General features: G+C 40.9%; 1 protein-coding gene across 1 annotated transcript in view; it reads right to left on the bottom strand.

Moving 5' to 3' along the window:
- Positions 1-21329, bottom strand: part of TRHDE (thyrotropin releasing hormone degrading enzyme) — a 391992-nt gene extending 370663 nt beyond the window's left edge. Inside the window, exons 1-2 of the mRNA XM_045466621.1 lie at positions 19168-21329; positions 5434-5707 (exon numbers count right to left, since the gene is read on the bottom strand). Of these exons, the coding sequence (XP_045322577.1) occupies positions 5434-5707; positions 19168-20084 (1191 nt within the window). The 5' untranslated portion in view covers positions 20085-21329. The remainder of the gene's footprint in view (positions 1-5433; positions 5708-19167) is intronic.
- Between the last annotated feature and the right edge of the window lie 676 nt (positions 21330-22005).

The raw sequence follows: 22005 nt of genomic DNA, 5'->3' as shown, positions 1-22005 counted from the left end.
TGAATAAAAGTGAAAGATCCTTGAGAGTATCCTGCCACAGAAGCTTTATGACTTTTAAAGAAGGTGTTGGTGACAGCTTGAAGGATGTTAAGGCAAATGGTATTGGAAGCTAAAGGAAAGGGGGCCTCTGTTATGCAGTAGAAGAAACTCTGGCAACACTGCTACCTGTGATGCTACAGAAAATAAGAAATATAACTATTGAACTATATTTTCTAGCTAAGAAGACTTTCAACCAAAAAGTGCCACCAGCTTCTTCTCCCTGGCCATAAAAAATCCAAACCTGGAGAGATGAGCTTAAGAACAAACTGTCTAGTTTCCAAGTAAAATGTGGAATAGGAAAGAGCTAGGACTTACTGAGCTTGAAATTAGAACTCTTTCTCCTTCTCGGCTTCTCCAGGTGGTGAAAGATTCTCAAAGTAAGAAATGGACTCTGGGGCGGGGCGGGGCTGGGGTGGGGTGACGGAAATACAGGTCACTTTTAGCAAAATGTGATCTAAAGATGAAGCCAAGGATGCAACTTCAGGAACTGTTAAGATGTCAGATACTTTTAAAGTGATGCTCCTCAGACCTCTTCAAAAAGACAAAAGTCTTAAACTTTTTTTTAAGCTTATTTATTTATTTTGAGAATGAGAGAGAGCACACACACACACACATGTGCACACAGACACACACACGCACTCAGCTCAGTGTGGGGCCTGACACAGGGCTCCATTCCATGACCATGAGATCATGACCTGAGTCAAAATCAAGAGTTGATCACTCAACCGACTGAGACACCCAGCTGCTCCAAAACAAATGTTTTCTAAGGACCTTAAGTGTGTCCTTATAAACCTCTGTTCAGTAATAGAGCATCCAAGCATGTTATGAGAATTATTATGCAAAGCCTCACAGTAAACAAAGGCTCATATTAAAGAGACCTGTGGTATAGTTTTGTCTAACAGAATAGATATAACTTGATACACAATAATTCAAGTTTTAAAAAAATAATTATACCTTTTTTGACTTTTTGACTTTCTTTTGACAAAAGAAAAATAGGCCTTTGGACCCCCAGCTTTTTACTGATAGGAAGCAAGCTGAGAAAGCTATTCAATTTCGAACACAAACTAATTTTTCATTTAAAAAGAAAAGATGCCTTAAAAAGCAAAACTGAGAGTCCAAATGATGGGCCAACTTCCAAGAAGGACAATTCAGCATTGAGTCATAATTTTAAAATTGCCAACATGTTCCCAATTGGATTTCAGAACTGCTATGGACCAGCAACTGCTATGTCCTCCCATTTTCTCCATTCTTGAATGGAAAGTTCTATTGAAATAATAATATTCCCATCTTACCATTGTCTGTTGGGGGAGAGAAGATAGATAACATGTCTCTTTAGTAAACAGATCTTCAGAGCAAGAGAAACCATGCACAAGAAACCAAACCCCAATAGTCTCATCTACACCTAGACCTAAATTAGCTGTTGAGATCCTGGACCTCAGACTTTAGACTAATAATGTAATGCAATGAGTGGTTGTATTTTGTATGTGGGATGAATATAAATAATTTGTGGTCAGAGAGAAGACTTTACTGATTTTAAACTATGTCTACAAATGCTCTGACATTCCCTATCAAGAAGTGGGATATATGCCCTCTTCTAGCAAATCAGAACCATCCTTAGTGGCTTACCTGTAACCATTAGAATGCAGCAGAAGTTCTGATGTTCATGACCATAATAACCATACACTATTTCCCATAGATATCCTGTACATATCCCTACCTCTTTGTCTTTTCTTAGTTAACATTTCCTACCAAGGATTATATGCACACATCATCTGCTTCTCTAAGACCAAACCTTTATTCAGAGTCATATTAAATCCTATCTCTTCTGGGGCACCTGGGTGGCGCAGTCGGTTAAGCATCTGACTTCAGCCAGGTCACAATCTCGCAGTCCATGAGTTCGAGCCCCGCGTCGGGCTCTGGGCTGATGGCTCAGAGCCTGGAGCCTGTTTCCGATTCTGTGTCTCCCTCTCTTTCTGCCCCTCCCCTGTTCATGCTCTGTCTCTCTCTGTCCCAAAAATAAATAAACATTGAAAAAAAAAATCCTCTCTCTTCTATGAAGCACATCATTAGACTCCAACCTTAGCAATTTCTCCCTCTTCTAAATGGTCTTGAACTTATTTTCTGCAACTTTCCTTTCACAGTTAGTGAATGCCAGTATCACTAGTTCACAATTAGTTGATTTATTGCTTTTCTGACACATATTCCTTGGCTAGTCTCTTGAATTATGCCCCTAGACAAGGGTTGAAACTCCAAATGCCTACAGAATGAAAGCAGGTAATCTATGATAGTGAAATTGACACAATGCAAAAGAACAAAAGTGGTCTGGATTAGGTTACACTGGAAAGCAAATGTGCCATGTAAATGAGTCAGCCACCATCCAGGTACAGCACATTGATTTTCTTCAAAACAAATATTACTAAGTGACACACATTTATTTTTTTATTGTCACTCTCTCCATATTAGGATGCAAGTTCCCTGAGAGTAGGAACTTTGTTGCTTTGTTTGCTGCTATATCACCAAAGCCTAGAACAGAGTCTAGACTACCTGACAATCAGTAAATATTTGCTGAAGGAATAAATGAGTGAACCATTATTGCCAAGTGGGAAGTGAGCCCAATGTCACAAGATCTTGCCATTGTTCAAGAGAAGCCAGAAGCAATTTTATGTGCAATCTCTCTACTTCTAAATTTCAACAATTAATTACAGAAATCCTAGGCCATTTTGGAGATGGGTAAACAAAGTACGTCCACCAGTTTGGATTCCACCTGAAAGATGCACATGTGACCATTGTACTAGAAGGATCTTAAGAGTCTTTTACCCTTCTAATTACTTAGGATAGTGCCTTGCAAAATGCAGACAACTTGAGAAGCAAATGATGATGCTTCAAAGATCACACTTCAGGCACTGTTGCGATTCAGCTGTAAATTATTAAGATGCTACTCAAGTTACTCTTTCATATCTCAAAGCAAACTGCATCAGCTTCTGATCCAAAATGACCACGTGGACTTCACATGACTATTCCACACTCAAGATCTTAAGGCTAAACTTCACTCCTTCCAGCTGTTAAGAGTTCAGAAATGTGATTACTATGTGCTTATTTTCCTTCATGCAGTGAAGATAAAATAAACTGGATATCCAAGGGGTGACAGGAAAAAAAGCAGCAGGTTTTAAACTGTATTTCCACAGTTGATAAATAAGGGTTCCCAGGGGCAATTTTGTTTTCCTTTTTATTATCCTTAGTATTTTTAGATTATACAATCTAAAATTTTATTTCAGTTGACCTTTTCATGCTCTCTGGTAGCATGTTTTATCTTTTCTACATAAAAATTATTAAGTAGGAATTTTAAAATGTTTACTAATTACTTGGATTCTTAACTCTAATAAAAGTCACATCTAAATAATTAGAGTGTGTCTGGTTTTAAATATGGGTCACTTAGCAACAAGCTTAATTGTGTAGGGCTGAGAATACTTTTAAGATGCCTTAAAGAAAGCATACTGGAAAAAAAACAGTTCCAGCATGCCCTGTGCTGCAAGCTGATGCACAGCAAGCCAATCATCAACTTTTGAAGACGTCAAAGTAAACGAGATGTCTTGGTGTTCCTTTTCTGTGTGTGGTCCAACATGAACAGCCTTGAAGGAGTCATCAACAAACATCAGAGGAACTCAACATAACAAATGAGTATAAATCCAAAAGAGTAAAATGTCTTCTGGCCCTCCAGAGCCAGCATTTAGGACCTAATTTTAATGATTATGTAGATTAATTCACTATACGCAGCTCTTCAATAATGGCATTAATTTTTTATGCAGGCTGATTTTATTTTTTAAATAGGTTCCACAGTGATGTATATTTAAAATAACCCTGAGAAAAATTTATTTATATAAACCCATTTTTCAAAGTTTAGGTTGTTATAGACCTATGAACTTCTTACAGAATAAGAGTATAGATTTCTATTCACCTCTTTTGTTACATTTAAGCAACACTGAATACAATGGCCAGTGGATGGGGAGAATCATTGCTTGAATTCTTTCACAGACATACAGCTGAAATGATGAAACAGAGTTCCTAGGGCACAAGGAGGGAAAGCCCAAAATTTGGGATCAGACCAACAAAAGTTTGTCTTATAGCTCTACCACTTGTTTAATTTTTGACTCTGGGTAAGCTACTTAATCTCTTTAAACCCCAATTTACTTTATTCATCCAGAAAAAGAGAATCACAATACCTTGCTTTAGGGGTGACATAAAAATTAAAACAGATGCATATTTATTGTGTAAGCCATTGAAATGAGGAGGAAGTTGTTAACTCAGCATGGCCTGACCTGGCCTGACTAGTGCAACACAATAGTATGCAAAAAATGCTTAGAACACCATGCTGTCACAAATGATAGTTATCACGCAGAGTCCAATTGATTCCTTTTATAAATTAAATGCAGAGCATGAATTTTCTAGGTTTCCTATATATCATGCTCCCCTATGAACGTATTTCTATACACTTGGGTGTTACAGGCTAAGAGAAGCTTTATACCCTACAGAAATTCTAGCACATTGGCAGAAGAATTCATGTACAAAATATTCACTGAGCATTGTTGTTAATATTTGAAAACCAGAAACATTAAAATGTTTATCTACAGGAGGATGACAAATTTTGATATCCTCATTCAAACAATCTATTCAGATAAACCACAAAAATATAACTTTAGGTAAAAACTAAAATGAAATAAAAATAAGTTGCAGAACTATGTATAATATAAACCACTTATATGAAAGTGTAAAGCATTGCATCCATATATAGAGAAATATATATACATACTTGATAATCGTATAGTAACATGCACAGAAATGGCAAACATCAAACTCAGGACAGGAGATATCTCTAAGGGAGGAGGCAAAGCAATGAGATCAGGCAGGTGTACACAGAGGACTTCAACTCTATCCAAAGTGTTTTACTTTCTCAAAAACTAAATAAGACTAGAGCAAAGATGGTAAAATGTTCAGATTCTCTAGAGCCAGCAAGTAGGCATGTGGAGTTTATTATATTATTCTTTCCATTTTCTGGATATCTAAAATATTTCACAATAAAAGGCAGCAGGATTCCCAGTCATATAAGTAAAGACAAGCAACTTCCCCAAAACAAACAACAGATGTTTCAGAAATACTCAGAAGATGAAGAGGGACAGGGATGGTGGAGGTGGGAGAGGTGGTAAACGGGATAAAAAGGGCTGGGTATGGAAGAGACAGTCCTCTCTGACTCTTTGAAATTTACCCCTAACGGTTAACAAAAGAATTCAGCTACATAAGATTTAAAGAGGATAAAAATGATTAACTGTTAATCCAGAAATCAGATTACTATACAGTGTATACAGTATCTAAAAACATATTTAAGTTTAAAATACTTACTGCAACCCCACTCTTGGTGGTAGTTTCTTTGTATGTGAAGTTGCAAATTGCCCAGGCTAAATAATATGTAGACATGAGAGGGGTCTGTGAAAAGTGATCCGTAACCCATCCATCTTCCTCAAACACGGAAGTTTCCACTGGCATATTGGATAAAGATAAATAGGTTGCTTGATGCTTGATGCTAATTTTGAAAGTAGCCTTGTATATTGGCTCATCAAAACAAGGAAATGCCTTTCTGGCATGTGTAGGCGAAAACTGAGTAACACCAAGGAACCTGGAAAAAAGAAAATGACATTCTCAATTACATTTATGGCTTGAGTTAAGTTATGCCCATTTTACGTGCTTCTGCTGATAAAATAATATATTTTTGCCAAATCACACGTTCTGAACTGAACTGAAGTTCATGAATAGCATGAAAGTACAATTCATGTATATTTCCCCAACAATAAAATTCCTTCAGGGAAGTTTTTGTCTCAGTTGAGATACATTCTCCAAACCCAGACCAGTGCTTACTAGACATAATATGACACTTTACAGAAAAACAACTCGTTGCCATCACATTGAAAAATACTTGGAAATAATGGTTCTCCTTTTTAGTATGCCCCCCATTTTCTCTTCTAAAGCTGTATAAGTAAAGACAGTAAAACCAAAATCTGATGTTGTCATCAGACACATGTAGAACAGACCATCAGTGGGAAACATCTGTGCCCTCAAACTTCAGCAAGACACGATCTGATTTTGTAAGAACCTTGAAACCTGACAAAAGTTGGTTGAAATTCTGGCCTCACAACATTCTCAGCTGTGTCATCCTGGATGATTACTAAATTTCCCTAAGGTATAGGTGTTCATCGCTTGAAAGGAAATAATCAAACATAACTTTTAAAAAATATTGTAAAGTGTACAATACTTTTTACAGGAGAAGCGTGTAAAGCATCACTGTAAAAGATGAAGAGCAACCATCAGATAGCTAATAAATGGCAGCCAGCCAATAAGTGATATTGATTCACAATATCTTTAACTTTACTTGAGCCTTCTGACACGTGTTTATATTGAATGACCCAGAGAATATTAGTTTTTACTACCCATATATTTATTACATAAATTATAACTTTGATATTATTATGTTAATATAACACAAATTAATATAATAAATATAAACATGTCAATGTGTGCTCATGTGTATATATCTATATAAATTTATATAAATCTTTAAGTTTTCAGATCAAGCTGCAAAGTTGCATCTCATTAAAACTCTAGCTAGAAGCACCCTCTACATTCTTTCAGTTATAGTTACAAACTAAGAACCTTAAGGAAACCTTTTTTTTAAAAAAAAAAAAAAAAAAGGAGACCATTATTTATGAAAACATTCATGACACAAGTCAATTAAACTTTTCTGATAATACTAGTTATAAAACTCGATATAAGGCAATTAAATATCAGACTTCATAAAACATTACTAAGTGGAAAATGGAAAAAAAGAGTCTCTTTAACAAATAGTACTGAGACGGGCTCTGTGCTGGCAGCTCAGAGCCTGGAGCCTGCTTCAAATTCTGTGTCTCCCTCTCTCTCTGCTCCTCCCCGGCTCAGGCTCCGTCTCTCTCTCCTTCAAAAATAAACAAAAACATTAAAAAAAATGGTACTGGGAGAACTGGATAGCAACACGCAGAAGAATGAAACTAGACCACTTTCTTACACTATTTACAAAAATATACTCAACATGGATGAAGGACCTGAATGTGAGACAGGAAACCATCAAAACCCTAGAGGAGAAAGCAGGAAAAAACCTCTTTGACCTCAGCCACAGCAATTTCTTACTCGACACATCTCCAAAGGCAAGGGAATTAAAATCAAAAATGAACTATTGGGACCTCATCAAGATAAAAGGCTTCTGTACTGCAAAGGAAACAATCAACAAAACTAAAAGGTAACTGATGGAATAGGAAAAGATATTTGCAAATGACATATCGGATACAGGGATAGTATCCAAAACCTATAAAGAACTCAACAAACTCCATACCCAAAAAACAAACAATCCAGTGAAGAAATGGGCAGAAGGCATGAATAGACACTCTTCCAAAGAAGACATCCAGAAGGCCAACAGACACACGAAACGATGTTCAACATCACTCCTCATCAGGGAAATACAAACCAAAACCAAACTGAGATATCACCTCATACCATCAGAGTGGCTGAAATGAACAAATCAGAAGATTATAGATGCTGGTGAGAATGTGGGGAAATGGGAACCTTCCTGCACTGTTAGTGGGAATGCAAACGGGTGCTGCAGAGGTTCCTCAAAAAATTAAAAATATAACTACCCTATGAGCCAGCAATACCACTGCTAGGAATTTACCCAAGGGATACAGCAGTGCTGATACATAGGGGCACATGAACCCCAATGTTTATAGCAGCACTAATAGCCAAATTATGGAAAAGACCTCAATGTCCATCAACTGATGAATGGATAAAGAAGATGTGGTTTATATGCACAATGGAATACTACTTGGCGGTGAGAAAGAATGACATCTGGCCATTTGCAGTAATGTGGATGGAACTGGAAGGTATTATGTGAAGTGACATAAGTCAGGAAGAGAAAGAAAGATACCTTATGTTTTCACTCATATGTTGATCTTGAGAAACTTAACAGAAGACCATGGGGGAAAGGAAGGGGGAAAAAATTTACAGAGAGGGAGAGAGGCAAACCATAAGAGACTCTTGGATACTGAGAATGAACTGAGGGTTGATGGAGGTGAGGGGAGAGGGGAAAGTGGGTGATGGACATTGAGGAGGGCACTTGTTGGGATGAGCACTTGGTGTTGTATGGAAACCAATTTGACAATAAATTATATTTAAAAAATAATTAATAAATAAAAATAAAAGGCTCTTTCCTGAGGTGACTGGGTGGCTCAGTCAATTAAGCGTCCAACTTCAGCTCAGGTCATGATCTCACAGTTCATGAGTTCAAGCCTCACATTGGGATCTCTGCTGACAGCTCAGAGCCTGGAGCCTGCTTTGAATTCTGTGTGTCCCTCTCTTTCTCTGCCCCTCTCCTTCTCATGCTCTCTCTCTCTCTCTCTCTCTCACTCTCTCTCGCTCTCTCTCTCTCTCTCTCTCTCAAATAAATAATAAGTAAACATTAAATATATATATAAAAGGCCCTTTCCCCTATAAGTAATTCTGCCACCACTCCTCTCTCCATCATCCACAGTGTTCATGGTTAATCTAACATGGCTCACTTTCCCACTGAACCCAAACTTGGCCTCAGAATTATTCTTAGCATAGCATTTGAGGCAGCTACTACCAATTAATAGGAGTTGATATGTGCATTGAATCTTATTGGCTATCCCTAGCTCAACCATCAGATGTAAAAGTTCATACCATTTTAACATTATGAAGCTTACATTTATCATTGAGAGCCTACTTTTTTAAAACTTAGTTTTGAAATGGAGAAAAATAAGACATTTTCAAGATGAATTGTATACTCTCAGAGAGAGGATTCTTGGGAGTTAGCTTGGGAGCAGTACTGGGCTACTACATAGCAGGCTTGGGTAATGCCTGAGCCTATTTTTTTCATTAGTAGAAGGAAAATAATAATGCTTTCTAGGCCTTCCTTCCAAAGCTGTCGAGATGATAAAATGATATAATATATGGGAAAGTCTTAACTACAAATCTTCAGATGAATATAAGGTTAAAGTTGGAAGCAATCTTAGAAACAAATTGTCCAGCTCTCATAAATTTCTAAAATGAAAAAGTAGTTCCAACAGGGTTAAGTGATTTGTCCACAGTTTACACTGGCAATTAGTACAAAGCTGTGTCTAGCAGTCACATTTTCTGCATCTCGGTAAGAAGTAATTGTATTTCGAGAAGAGTAAAATGAATCATTAGCTGTAATTTATAAACAATGTTTTAATTCGACTTTTGGTAACAAAGGTTCTTCTTTCCAAATTTGCCGGTACCATGGTAGTATTTTTCCTTATGATTTTCTTTTGACAGTAATAGTTTTGTTTAATGAAATGTCGCTACCTTTTAGTTAACATGTACCCATTTACAATTTGTCTCCACATGCTTTTGTCTTACCTAATGTTCTTGTATCTCATCTTTCCATCTTATTAATTGAAATATCCACTGAGCTTGATATTTCTCTCCTGAGCTGTTTAAAACTTACCTACAGGATTTCATATACAAGGAAAAAGTGTTCCTTTTTAACTTTCAAGTATCTGAGGACTCCAATTCCACCACCGAACAAATAGATGTGGTCTGCTGTGTATGAGCTTTTCACTATATTAAGTACGTGGTAGGATTTTTTAAAAAATATAACCATTTTTGTCCTTAAGGTATTTTCAATCTAACTGAAAAGAACAAAATATATATATATATATATATATATATACATAAAAACACAAGTAACAACATTGGGGGGAAAGTTCTACAAGAGTTCAACAGAGGGGATGCTATTAGAATGTATTAGTCATTAAGTAAAAATCAAAGGTGTGTTTGGCATTAAGCAATTAATGGGTAGGAATTTATTAGATGTAGAAGATTAAATACTCTGGGTTAATGAGAAATTAATAAACCAAATATTTATACAGAAGAATCATGTTGTGCAGCCTCTTTTTGCCTTACATAGTATGTAAATATGTTAGTAAAGCTAGCAATTTAAATCACTGATTCTCAGGGTTGAAAGGGATATAAAGATCATCTAGTGACTTTTTCTGCAATTAATATTCTTAATGAATTCACATACACAGTATATATCTATGCACAGAGGGCCACCATATATTCTGATAATGTCTAAATGAGGAAATACCAATTTCACAGTCTGGCAACTGAGGACGATTGCAATGGAATTTCAATTCAGTATTTAGGAAATCAAAAGAAGTCCCTTGATGAAGAAGAACAGTTGGATGAGATTACTTTTAGGTCTTTTCCAAGCTCAAGATCCTATAACTGTACAATATTCAGAAATAAAATATTCTATTTGATGAGATTTTTTAATAGTAAATTACACTACCACTAAATAGCTTTTTACTGCAAGCTCTATAATGCATTTGCTTCTCTTAATCATCATTCTTGACTATTCAATACTGAAGAGAAAAAGATAAATATATATGCATCATTCCCTCAAGGAGTTTATACTCTAATAAAAGAAATTAAACAAATACCTAAACTGGTATTCTACAAAAAGCCATGACAAAGAAGGAAAATGTACGAAGAACTTACATTCTCCTGAAGCAAGGCTTCTCAATCTTGGAACTACTGACATTTAAGGTTGGATAATTATTCTTTGTGGGGGGCTGTCCTCTGCACTTTAAGATGTTGAACAGCATCCAGGGCCTCTACCACTAGATGCCAGTAGCATTTCCCACCCAGCTGTGACAACCAAAACATATCCAGGCATAGCAACTGTATTGTACCCTGGCGTTGGGGCGGGGGCGGGGGGTGGGGCACAAAATTTACCCAGTTGAGAACTACTGGCCTTAAGAATTGAAGAGGCTTTATGGAGGAAGAAGCCTAAGAATTGATCTTAAAGCCTGGATAGTGTTTTAAAGGTCAGAAGCAGATGACGAAGTGAGCAAGTCGACTGTAAGTAGCACAGAAATAAGCCTTTAAAAAAGTATCGACTCACTTATTAAGTTAGCGCGCTGTCTGTTCTCTCACAGATTCTCATTTTATCAGGACTCAGTATTTCTGGTCCATCTCTAACACCCCTCTCACCCTTGATATTCTCCTGTCTAACAAAGAGACCTAGTTCAAGGCTCAGTACCCTCAACAGGCAACAGGTTCTGCTGGATTTCAAAAAAAATCGAATCCTGTCTTCATTGTATGTATTTTAGGGTTGCCTTCAACTGGTGGAAGGGGAACTTCTCTTCTGCTTACTGACATTAAAAACAGCAGAGAGGCCTCTAAAGAAGGTGACTAGAGTAGAAAATAATGAATTTGGGTTTTGAGTAAATTCGAAGTAAGTTTGAGTTGGTAGCAGGACACCAGATAGAAGAAATACAAAAAATTAATTAAAAATAGAAAAAATTGTAATATACAGTATGGATCCAAAATACATATGCAAATGCAGCAAGAAGTAATATAAAACAGCAGGAGGCAGAAGGTAATAGGGACAAGTAGTTCGTTTTCGGTTTTTCTCCTGCTTCTTTAAACAAAATCATTTTCATCTTTTAATGAATCTCTCTATTACCATGAAAAATTCCACTTCCAAAAGTGACATCTAGAAGTGTCATTCCAAGAATGCCACTTTAGCATAACGAGAAAAACGTAAATAATATACATGTATTTTAATTCTCTTCTATCTAAAATAAATTACTTTATTTCTTAACAACTTGTCTATTTGACATTTTGGTTGAGCTGAGGAGGGCATAGAGCTCTGTGTTGCTTCTGAAGGATACAGAGAATTGATTTCTTCTTATTTCTGCGGAAGTTCACTAGGCAAGCTACTTGTGTCAAGTCATTATGATAAGATTCAGCAGAAGTAATGCATTAACGTTGGCTGATATTGCCAACAAATTACTGTATGTGATACAAAACAATTTCTGTTCCATTATTTTCAGTTTGCCTTTTCATAAAGTTAAAATATGCAGAGGAAACCAACATTTGCATGACACTGTTAGCATGCAGATTGATTCATGGCTTTTCTCTGTGGAGCCCACCAAAACCAGGAGAACCTCACAAAGGGCATGCCCCATTGGAGAGGTTTCCATTAGGACCACATTTATGCATACCACACATACAGCAGTGAAAAATGATCTTTGAACTTGCTTCCATTGCAACAGCAATCTGCCTGGTGTTGCAAGAGTTTCAGATTGATAATAAAAACTCCCAAGATCTAACGAAAAGTTCTAATGGAACATCTAGTTACTATTCAACTGTTTGCAGTAAATGGACTCAGTTGACAAGGTCATGGAAGTTACACGTGTCCCATTTAAAGTTAAGGTTGTTAATCAAAATGCAAATTATTACTCAATGACAAAACATTTTAAGCCAAAATGGGTCGTTGTTTAGACTGTGTGTTTTTATGTACTTCAATGAGTCATTAAACCTCTGCCATTTCAGAAAAGTACTCCTGCTGAATATTCAGTGCTATAAGCAAGCGTGTAATCTATTTTTTTAAATAACCATTCTAGTAAACTAAAAACATAATGCAATAATGCCAGCAATATGTATGTAGGAAGTGGTGCATATGTGAATAATCGTGTTATAAAAACAGAGCACAATATTCATAATTGTTTTCCTATTTATGTACTAAATACTCTTATCAAAAATGAGTCCTGAGTGCTTGATCACCATTGATGAAGAATATTATGAATGCACTAAAATTACTTCTGCAAGCCATAATATTAGGTTCTCATAGGCATAAATAAACTAGTGTCTGAGATTCGTTTGTTTAATATTGGAAGGAGGCAAAGCATTGTGTAAGTATTATAAAATACTGCTACTGTCAGAATTCAAAGTCTTGGGAACAATAGCTAATGACTGGTGTACCTCTCCCTTGGTCCTCGGGGTTTTACAATTTGATGCACCGACTTCCAGTGACAAGGAGGGCACCCCCCCTGACCTCTGCTATTCTCACTGCTGATAGAGAGCAGCACCATAATCAGAGAGGTGTCTGTTCCCTTTGTTTCCTTATTCTCTTCCTGCTCTCTCAGCCCTCTCCATCTCATCATGTCTGGCTCAAGCATGGCGTTTCTCTGGCTGGGCAATACCACAGCACTTCTCTTCGCTCTCTTCCTCATGGTGGAAAGGCTCTGCTTTCTCCTCTGTCTTTTGAATTTTGCTTGTGGGGCAAAACAAAGAGCAGTGGAAGCAATGGCTACAAGGACAATTCCCACCCAGCCTTGCTAGTAGGAGAAACCCCAAGGTAAAAATATTGACCCTCTATGACCCTGTACCAGTGCAAAGAGTAGATCTCCAGCCATAGAATAATATAATAATATTAATACCCACAAAAGTGTTTACCATTTGTCAGACACTGCTCTAAATGTTTTATTACTTAACTCATGTGATCCTCACAATAACCCTATCATCATCCCCATTTTCCAGATGAGGACACCAGACACAGAACAGTTAGGAAATGCAGCCAGGGTCATAAAGCTAGCTTTGCTAGTAAGAAGCAGAGTCAGGACATGAACCCAGGCAGCCTGGTTTCAGAGTCCCTGAACATACTAAACACACACACATCTTTTCCATCCACCAACATAACCAAAAGTGGCTTGAAACTGTTCTTAAAAGAGATAAAAAGTAACCAAGAGTGGTAACTTTAAAACTTCATTCTTTTTCTACCCATTCCTCTGATTTTTTTTCATCTGTGTGGTCACAGGGGAAGATCTGAATAATTAAAGTAAAACTTCACCCTGCAAGTGAACGTAGGTCTAAACTAGGAAGGATCAGCTCATCCATCTCTGAAAAAACAGTGCTAGAGCTCCTTAAACCACCCAGTCACTCATTTATTCAGTAACTGAGCAGAGAAGTCAGGAGGGGTGAGCATGGGGCCCCGCACCCCAATTCAGCCCCACCTTATCTTGCCAATCTTATTCCCAACACCACCATCCATTGTGGCCACATGCATCATTCCAGATTGGCCAGGAAACTGAGAAGAGTGGGGAGTATCTTTTATCTTTATATTCACCCACATTCAACATAGTGACAGTCGACTTGCTACTGTCTACTCTCTAATGGCAAAAAGCAGGATGACATGGGACTTTGAAAAGCTCTGGAGGACCCCAGCCACTGTTGCAAATCTGAAAGCATGCAGGGGACAGACAAACAATTAAAAGGAAGTTGACCACTTTGACAGTGATGATGATTATCATTGCTGGCCGGTGGGATAATGAACATGGGGTGATGACGAACACCCTTCCTTACAGACTGTAAAACATTTATGTATTAAACCTTAATCATTTCTTCCTTGCTCCTTTTATTCCATCCTTTGCAGATGTGCTTAAAGGAGTCCCATTCTTTCTTGTCATCACATGGACAAATGTCCCCATCCTCAGCAAACCTAAACCATCACCCTGGACTACTGCCTGAAGCCCATTCCCATCCCCATTGGTGAGAATTGGTTTGAGGAAATAAACATGCTTTGCAAACCAAATACCAGAAAACCAGTCACAGCTCCATCTTGTTCAAAAGAGATCCAGAGCAGATAGGCCCTGTTTAGGCTTCAGAGTACTTTGAATAAATAAAAACTACTTTAACTCTTTCAGAGAAAGTGTATATTTTATTACTATCCAGAGTAATCAAATAAGATGTCATCATGAAAAACACAGCAAGATAAACACCAACTGTATGGATTTTCCCACCCAACTGCATTATTAACTGAACAAACATTTGTGAAACGATTTTTGTAGATTAGGTTTATTGGTGGCATTCTAAATTGTGACCAAAATCTAGCACTGGACTCAGTTTGGCCATATGGTTACGTGTGTCTGACAGAAAGGCAATGAGTTAAGTCCATAAAGGAACCATATAAAAAAAGTTTTCACAGACACAAATGGTTTTTTACAAGTTTTTCAGTTCAGAGCCTTCTACAGAGGAGCAAAAAGACATGAATTCCAGCTTGCTCATGTAACAATATCTCCTCACCAGAGTGAATGGGAGAAATGAGGCTGCTTTCAATATAAAAGCAATGTGGTGGTTTTCTTGTTTTTATTAAATATCATGATTATTAATTCAGTCCAGAAAACTACAAGGCATCAAACCATCTACACTAATACCACAAAAGATCAAATGCCTATCCATAAAATCCTCTAGCCTCTCCACAAGATTCCTGCAAAAGAGTTTTTTGCAATTCTCTTTGAGAACCACAGTGCTATTTTCCAATTTTACTTGGAGATCATGGTTTCTCTTTAAATACCCTTTATAGAAAAAGACCACTTATTTTTATTTTGTGTTCTGTAACTGTGGCATATTATAGACCCGGTCAAAGTTTGTCAAAGAAAAATAGTCTCCCTTTTGAAAGTGAATAAAATATTCATTTACTTTGAGTAAATTTCCTCTTTGAGTCCAACCATCTGGTTCTAAATAAGGTACCCTACTTTGAACATGGATATGCTTGCCATCTGGCAACCCAATAGCGGCAATTACTTCAGGTAAATGAACCTATACCTAATTCTAAGCAAGTATATTCTACTATAGGATCCTGTGGCATAAATACACACCCTTTTTATCTGCCTACCACGCACCAACTTGAGGCAAAAATGAGTGTGTGTTCTGCCTAATGGAGATAACTTACTGCCATGTGCAAACATTTCAAATCTGAGAGAAACTTATTTGCAATATTCAACAAGTGATGAATTTTCCCTTTAGCCAAATGCTCAACAGAAAGTAGAGGAGTCCTGGGCTTTAAGAAGGAGTGGGTCCCTCCACCATCGTCCAGTGCAGGATGGGAAATAGGGATGTTGAGTGTTCCCTGTAGGACAAAACCAGGTCCCATTCAACACCTAGTGGGGGACAAAACCTTCCAGGGGTCATAAGTATATAACAGTAGTGAAATCTAATTTTCCTGCCCTCACCTGACTTCTTCCTCTCAGACCTCTGAGGAGTAAACCAAAGAATCAGATTGGGTATTAATGTGTTGTTTCCATAGAAGCTAGGTAAGGTGGACCGAATTGTAGTACTGTTCTTTAAATATTTCCAGTTGTTCACTTTGACTCCTCATTAGGCAGCATAAGTATTTATTTTTATTACAAAAATTATCCAACAATTAAGTTGGCAAAAATTATGACTAACTAAAGATCAAGCTATTTAATCATTAATCAAATGAAAATTTAGAATTCGCATCTATGTCCTCTTGGAAAGTGTGTTTTTAAATGCCAGATTACAGAGCATTTGAGGAACAAAATCATCACCAACCGAAGTCCAAACCTGGCTGAGTTCCTGACATTAGTATGTTTAAAAAGTGTTCCAAAAAAAAAAAAGAGGTTAGAGTGGGAGAGAGCCAAAGCATAAGAGACTCTTAAAAAACTGAGAACAAACTGAGGGTTGATGGGGGGTGGGAGGGAGGGGAGGGTGGGTGATGGGTATTGAGGAGGGAACCTTTTGGGATGAGCTCTGGGTGTTGTTTGGAAACCAATTTGACAATAAATTTCATATATTGAAGTAAATAAATAAATAAATAAATAAATAAATAAATAAATAAATAAAGTGTTCCAACTACCCACAGTAACAACAGCAATCAAAAAATCAAAAAACTTTTAATATATGTAATATTAACATAATTGTGAAATGGCTCATTAGATTGTCTTTGCCATATCAACTCCAGCTAGAAACATTCAAGAAATTATCATATTTATTCTGGTATTGAAGGAAAAAAAATATGAAGAAGAATAAGGACTTTCTCTAAGATGCTATTTAGAAACAAAACCATCCTGAGATGCCCAGAAATACTGAATCCTGATTTTCTATTGGGATGCAGAGTTTAGCCACATGTACACTAGGTTAAACTTTCAACCAAGTTATTTACGTCTTTGGGAGAAAATCGGGAGGGAGTTTGAACACAAACATGCACTAGGGGTACAAGAAATCAGTTATGGGTCAAGCAGAAACATCTGGTCTTTTTAAGAGTCCTGTTAATTTGAAAGTGCTGACCAAAACAAGCTCAGTTCCACCAAATACATTTTGGCATGGCTTAAAAAAAAAAAAAAAAAAAAAAAAAAAAAGCAGGATTTGTTGGAAGTATTTATTTCACTAGAGCAAGATTTATCAGTAATGATATGCAACTCCCACTATTGACATTTCAACATAAGCTTGTTTCCAAACACAACATGCAAATTTGCCTTATATGCCTTTTCTCCCATATCTGATATGATCATGCGTTTTTAAAAAATATATTTAATCTGTATTGTTCAGAATATGTTGAAGGAAGTGGTAGAAGAGGCTTAAATTATCCACTTCTGATTGTAGGAGCTTGAAAGTGAATAATTTATACATTCACTTATAGGAGGCTTTAGCTATCTCACAGCTACTAAACCATTGGAAAATTTATCTGAGGTTACTTTATAGCACACTATAAAAGAATAAAACTTTTGTGTCTTCCCACAACACAGTGAAATTTCCCAGTCTCCTATACAATAACAAACTTCTCCTGTGAGTTTGCAGAGACCACAAGCCCTGGCCCATCAGAAAACCAAAGTTCAAGTCCTACCTCTCCACTGACAAGCCTGCTGATCTCAGGCACCCAGGGCTGCTCTGAGCCTCAGTTTTCTGCTGTTGTGAAAATCATTTGAGAACTGGGGAGGCTCTGCTAGGGGCATCACTGCTAATCTCCAGCCTGCCTCTACTTCTAAGGTTGTCGATTTCTTTTTTAAGTTCATTTTGGTTGTTTGCGGGCCCTCTACTCATTTCATTAATAACTCAAGGTTATTTTAAATGCAATGGATTAGGGCAAAAAGCAAGAATCACTTGTTTATTCATACAATAATATGCTTGAATGCTTACTACCATAGGATACTCATAATAGCCAATATTTATAGTGGACACTCTATATGCCAGGTATAGGTTAAGTGCTTTTCAATGCATTTGTTCATGGACACCTGCAACAATCCTGTGAGAATATTACTATTATCAAATTAAAACTAAAAGTCCGGGCTCTGGAGTCAAACTGCTTGGGTCTAAATCCCTGCTTTGTCAGCTCACTATGTGACAAATGACTTGACCTCTTGCCTCCATTTCCCTATCTATAAGATAGGAAGTGTCCTGGACAGCACCTTCCACATAGGGTTCTTATAGGAGTGAGTTAACATACGTCGCTGGATAAGCACTAAAGGCGGTCATTGTCAGCAACTGGTGACTTAGATTCGTCAGCTTCTTCGAGCCTTCACCACAGCCACAGTTGTATCTGGGATTCGAACCCACTTTTGTTTGACTCCAAAGTCTGAGCTCTAAACAAGTGGTGGAAAGCCCCACAGCCTCTCCAAAAAATAAAGAATAAAAGACGGTCCAAATCTAAAAAGCATCAAAGGCACTCGTTAACAAGGCATGTGAGACTGACGCTAGCTTTCCCTCTTTTCACCACTGGAGTCATTTCCAGAGGCAGTAACTCAAGAACAACAAAAAACTGGAGTCACTCTGCGTTAAGAGACAGCTGGCAGCACTTGCAAGGAAATTTCTCGCTGGCATTGACCATGGGAGCCTCCCCGGGCCCCTGTCAGCCTCCCCCTTAGCCTGTCACCTGGACCTGCTCTTACTGCTCTGAATCTCAAGTTCCAGTTTTGGAAAACTTGAAGCAGCCAAAGTCATCCTCTACTCTGCGCCTGCCAGATAATAGGCGAGGTGGGCACGTTGAGGGGGAGGGAACGATTTGCCCTGCACTGACTTCCATGTGCCCCGGCCTTTGGCCCTCACGTATTTTCCCTGGACCGTATCTTGGCAGGCTTTTGATGCCACCCTGGTATCGCTCCGATTTCACACTACACTTTAAAAAGACCTGTGCTAGACTACGCTAGCTAAGGAACTTTGACGGGTGGGGGTTCCAGACTAGAGGAGGGGGTGGCATTCATTGTTTGGCACTGATGAGTGAGTCTGTGGAGTTGGCAGCAGTGAAAGCCCGGGTATGTGGGAGATCCCAAGGGGTCTGGGTAATGGTCCTACCCCCACCTTACGCTTCCTTCCCCCACCACTCGCTTTTCGGGTCTCAGAAGCCAGCCCGGTCCCTGGGGTCGCCGACCGCCCAGCCGTTTGAGCAGCCTGGCTGGGTGGGGCGGCGCCGGGCACCGCCTCCCTCCCTACCTTCTCTCCCCGTGGAGCACGTAGGAGCTGCGGAAGAAGCCCAAGAGCTCGTTCTCGATCAGGGCGTTGTAGATGATCTTCAGGTTGTAATTCCTCTGCGCGTCCAAGGTCCTATTCAGCACCACCACCAAGACCTGGGTTTGCGGGTAGAGGAAAAAGCCGGCCACCGGAACAGCCCCCGCCACCCGGTCCTCGGCCACCTGCACCTTCTCGACCGCCACCCGGGAGGCGTGCAGCACGACGTAGCGGGTGGCGTTCCGGCACGCGATCTCCACGTTGACCTCCCCGGAGAAGGTGAAGTTCTCCATGAAGGCGGTGAGCATCAGATTGTAGTGCAGCGGCTTGAGGTGGCCCGACAGGCGCAGCTGCGTCCACGGCTGCCACTGCTCCCGCTCCTCCTCCGACGGCGGCTGGGCTGACGGGGTCCCAGGGGTGGCCTCCCCGCCTACCTCGGGCTGCGAGGAGTCTCCGCCGGCATGGTGGTTGCGCCGGGCCGAACCCGGAAGGCTGGCGTTGCCGCCGCGCGCGGGGAAGCCGGCGGGGCCGCCGTCGGCGCCCGGCGCTGCGCTAGCTCCGCACTCGTCGAAGCGCAAGCTGAGCAGCACCGCGAGCATGGTGACCGCGAGCAGCGCCACGATGGACACGGCGAAGGCCAGCACGAGCCGCTTGTGCACCGTGATGTGGCGCTCGGTGGTGCGGGGTCGCACCCCCACGGAGTCCGTCCAGGGGTCCGAGAGCCCCCTGCCGCCGGCCCGGAGCGCGGCGTCGTTCTCCCCCATCGTGGCAGCGAAGGGTGAGCTGCTCTTCTCAGCCCCCTCCTCCTCCTCCTCCTCCTCCTTCTTCTTCTTCCTCTTCTTTTTCTTCTTCTTCTTTTTCTTCTCCTCCTCTTGCTCCCCCCGCTCGCCGTCCAGGGCCATCACACTGCCTCCTCCTCCTCCTCCCCCGCCCCCTCCGGCACCCCCCGCGAGCGGGCCACCCGGGCCACCGCCAGCGCAGGCATCAGAGAGCGCACGCGGGCCGAGGGCGCGACGCCAGCTGGGACCCTGAAGACGCCGGCCCGGGTTCTTTTAAGACGGGTTCTGGCCGCAGGCGACAGCAACCTGGGCGCCCCCCATCAGCCCCGCCTCTCTCCGGACCCCGGCGGCCGAGGCGCGGGGCTGCGAGCTCTGGGACGCGCCCAACTTAAGGAGCGTCTCGCTCGCCCCACCGCGCGCTACTTCTCCGGCCGGCGCGGGGCGCCGGGGCACATGCTGCCTCCGCCCCTGTGCGCCTGCGGCTCCCGGCTTGCCCTCCCCTGCGCCCAGCTCTCGCCCGCCTTTCTGCGGGAGCCTTCCAACGGGTCCTCCGCTAGAAAGGACTGGGAGCGGTGGAGAGGGAAGTTAGGGCTTCCGCTTTCTCTCCCCACTCCAGCGGCGGCGTTCAGTCCTCTGGGTGGGATGTGCTCGTGGCAGCGGCGGCGGCGGCAGCAGCGGAGGCGCCCGAGCCATGCACTCCGCAGCCGGGGGCGAGAGGATGGCCGGGGAAGAAGAGAGCGGTGTGAACCAGGCGGGCGAAGTCCCAGGGCCGCAGAGCCGCGCCGGGAATCTGCCCTGAAGAAGGCTTCTCCTCCACCCTGGACACTTTAAGCAGCGGTGGCGGCAAACGGCGTGAGGTTGCAGACCGGACAGCGAGCCTCCCTCGTTCCGACGTTGCTCTGACCTCCGGAGATGACAAGTGAGCAAGAAGTGTCCGATCGGGCCATCCCCTTCAGGTAGATGAAGCTCCGGGTTTGCTCTGTGTCCCCGTGGGGAGAGCCGGAGCGCGTGTGTGCGAGTGCGTGTGCATGTGTGTGCGCGTGTGTGCCTGTGTGTGTGTGTATATACACAGTCTCCAGGTCCAGATTGCCAAGGCTACTCTGGCTGCATTCGGGGACTGAAACTCCCGGAGAAAGGCAAAGGAGAGAGCGAGAGAGCGCGAGGAGGCAGGGAAGGCGGGAGGGAGGGGAGCGGCTGAGCGGCAGAGGCAGGCACTGGGAGATTAGAGAGCTTTTCTCCGCTCTGTCACACCAGACACCCACAGCCACAGAGGGGGTTGCTGAGCCGCCTGCAAGAAGTACATTGTAAATCTTCAGCGCAGCCAGCCCCGCAGTCTCCCCTTTTCCCGACTGCTTAGCCCCATCGCGCCTCCCGGGGAGGGGGGGCGGGAATCCTTGAAGCCTCTGGCTATTAACACCGACAGCGAAGGAAGATCCTGCTGGGGAGCCGTGGCAGGATCAGATTTCACATCTAGCTCGCCTGAGGATTTGGAGGATTGTATGTAAATTGAAACAAATTCTCCAAAGCCTGACTACAGATATTATACAGTGTGATGTGTCCAGGTGTGCAGTACTAAAATAAAGGCTAGCAATGAAGCATTAGAAGCCTCCAGAAGTCAAGGCGAAACAAAAGAAATATTTTTCCCAATGAATAATTCCTATTTTTAGACTGGGAAAATGATTAAAATATAATGCCAACAGTGTAATATCCAAGACCAAAAACTTCAGACTGAGAAAAGCTGGGGATCTGAGCCCCATCACTGGAGACTTACCAAAGCAGTGAACAAATATATTCCGCGACTGATTAGTGTTTCACTTCATTCAGCCACAATTACTTTTTTGCAGTTTTTAGTGTTATCAGGAAGATAGTTTAAACTTTTTTGGAACAGTTATCAATAGGAAGTTTTGCTGACAGCAGGAGCATCAAAACAGGGTCAGAGACAATTGGCTGCTTATGGACTCCTGTCTAAGTTTATAGAAGTTTTAAATTATGGTGCAGAGTGTATACGAGTACATGGGATATCCAACCCTTAGAATCTGTGCAA

Source organism: Leopardus geoffroyi, chromosome B4, assembly GCF_018350155.1.
Source record: "Leopardus geoffroyi isolate Oge1 chromosome B4, O.geoffroyi_Oge1_pat1.0, whole genome shotgun sequence".
Taxonomy (NCBI): domain Eukaryota; kingdom Metazoa; phylum Chordata; class Mammalia; order Carnivora; family Felidae; genus Leopardus; species Leopardus geoffroyi.
This window is presented reverse-complemented; position numbering and strand designations above follow the sequence as displayed.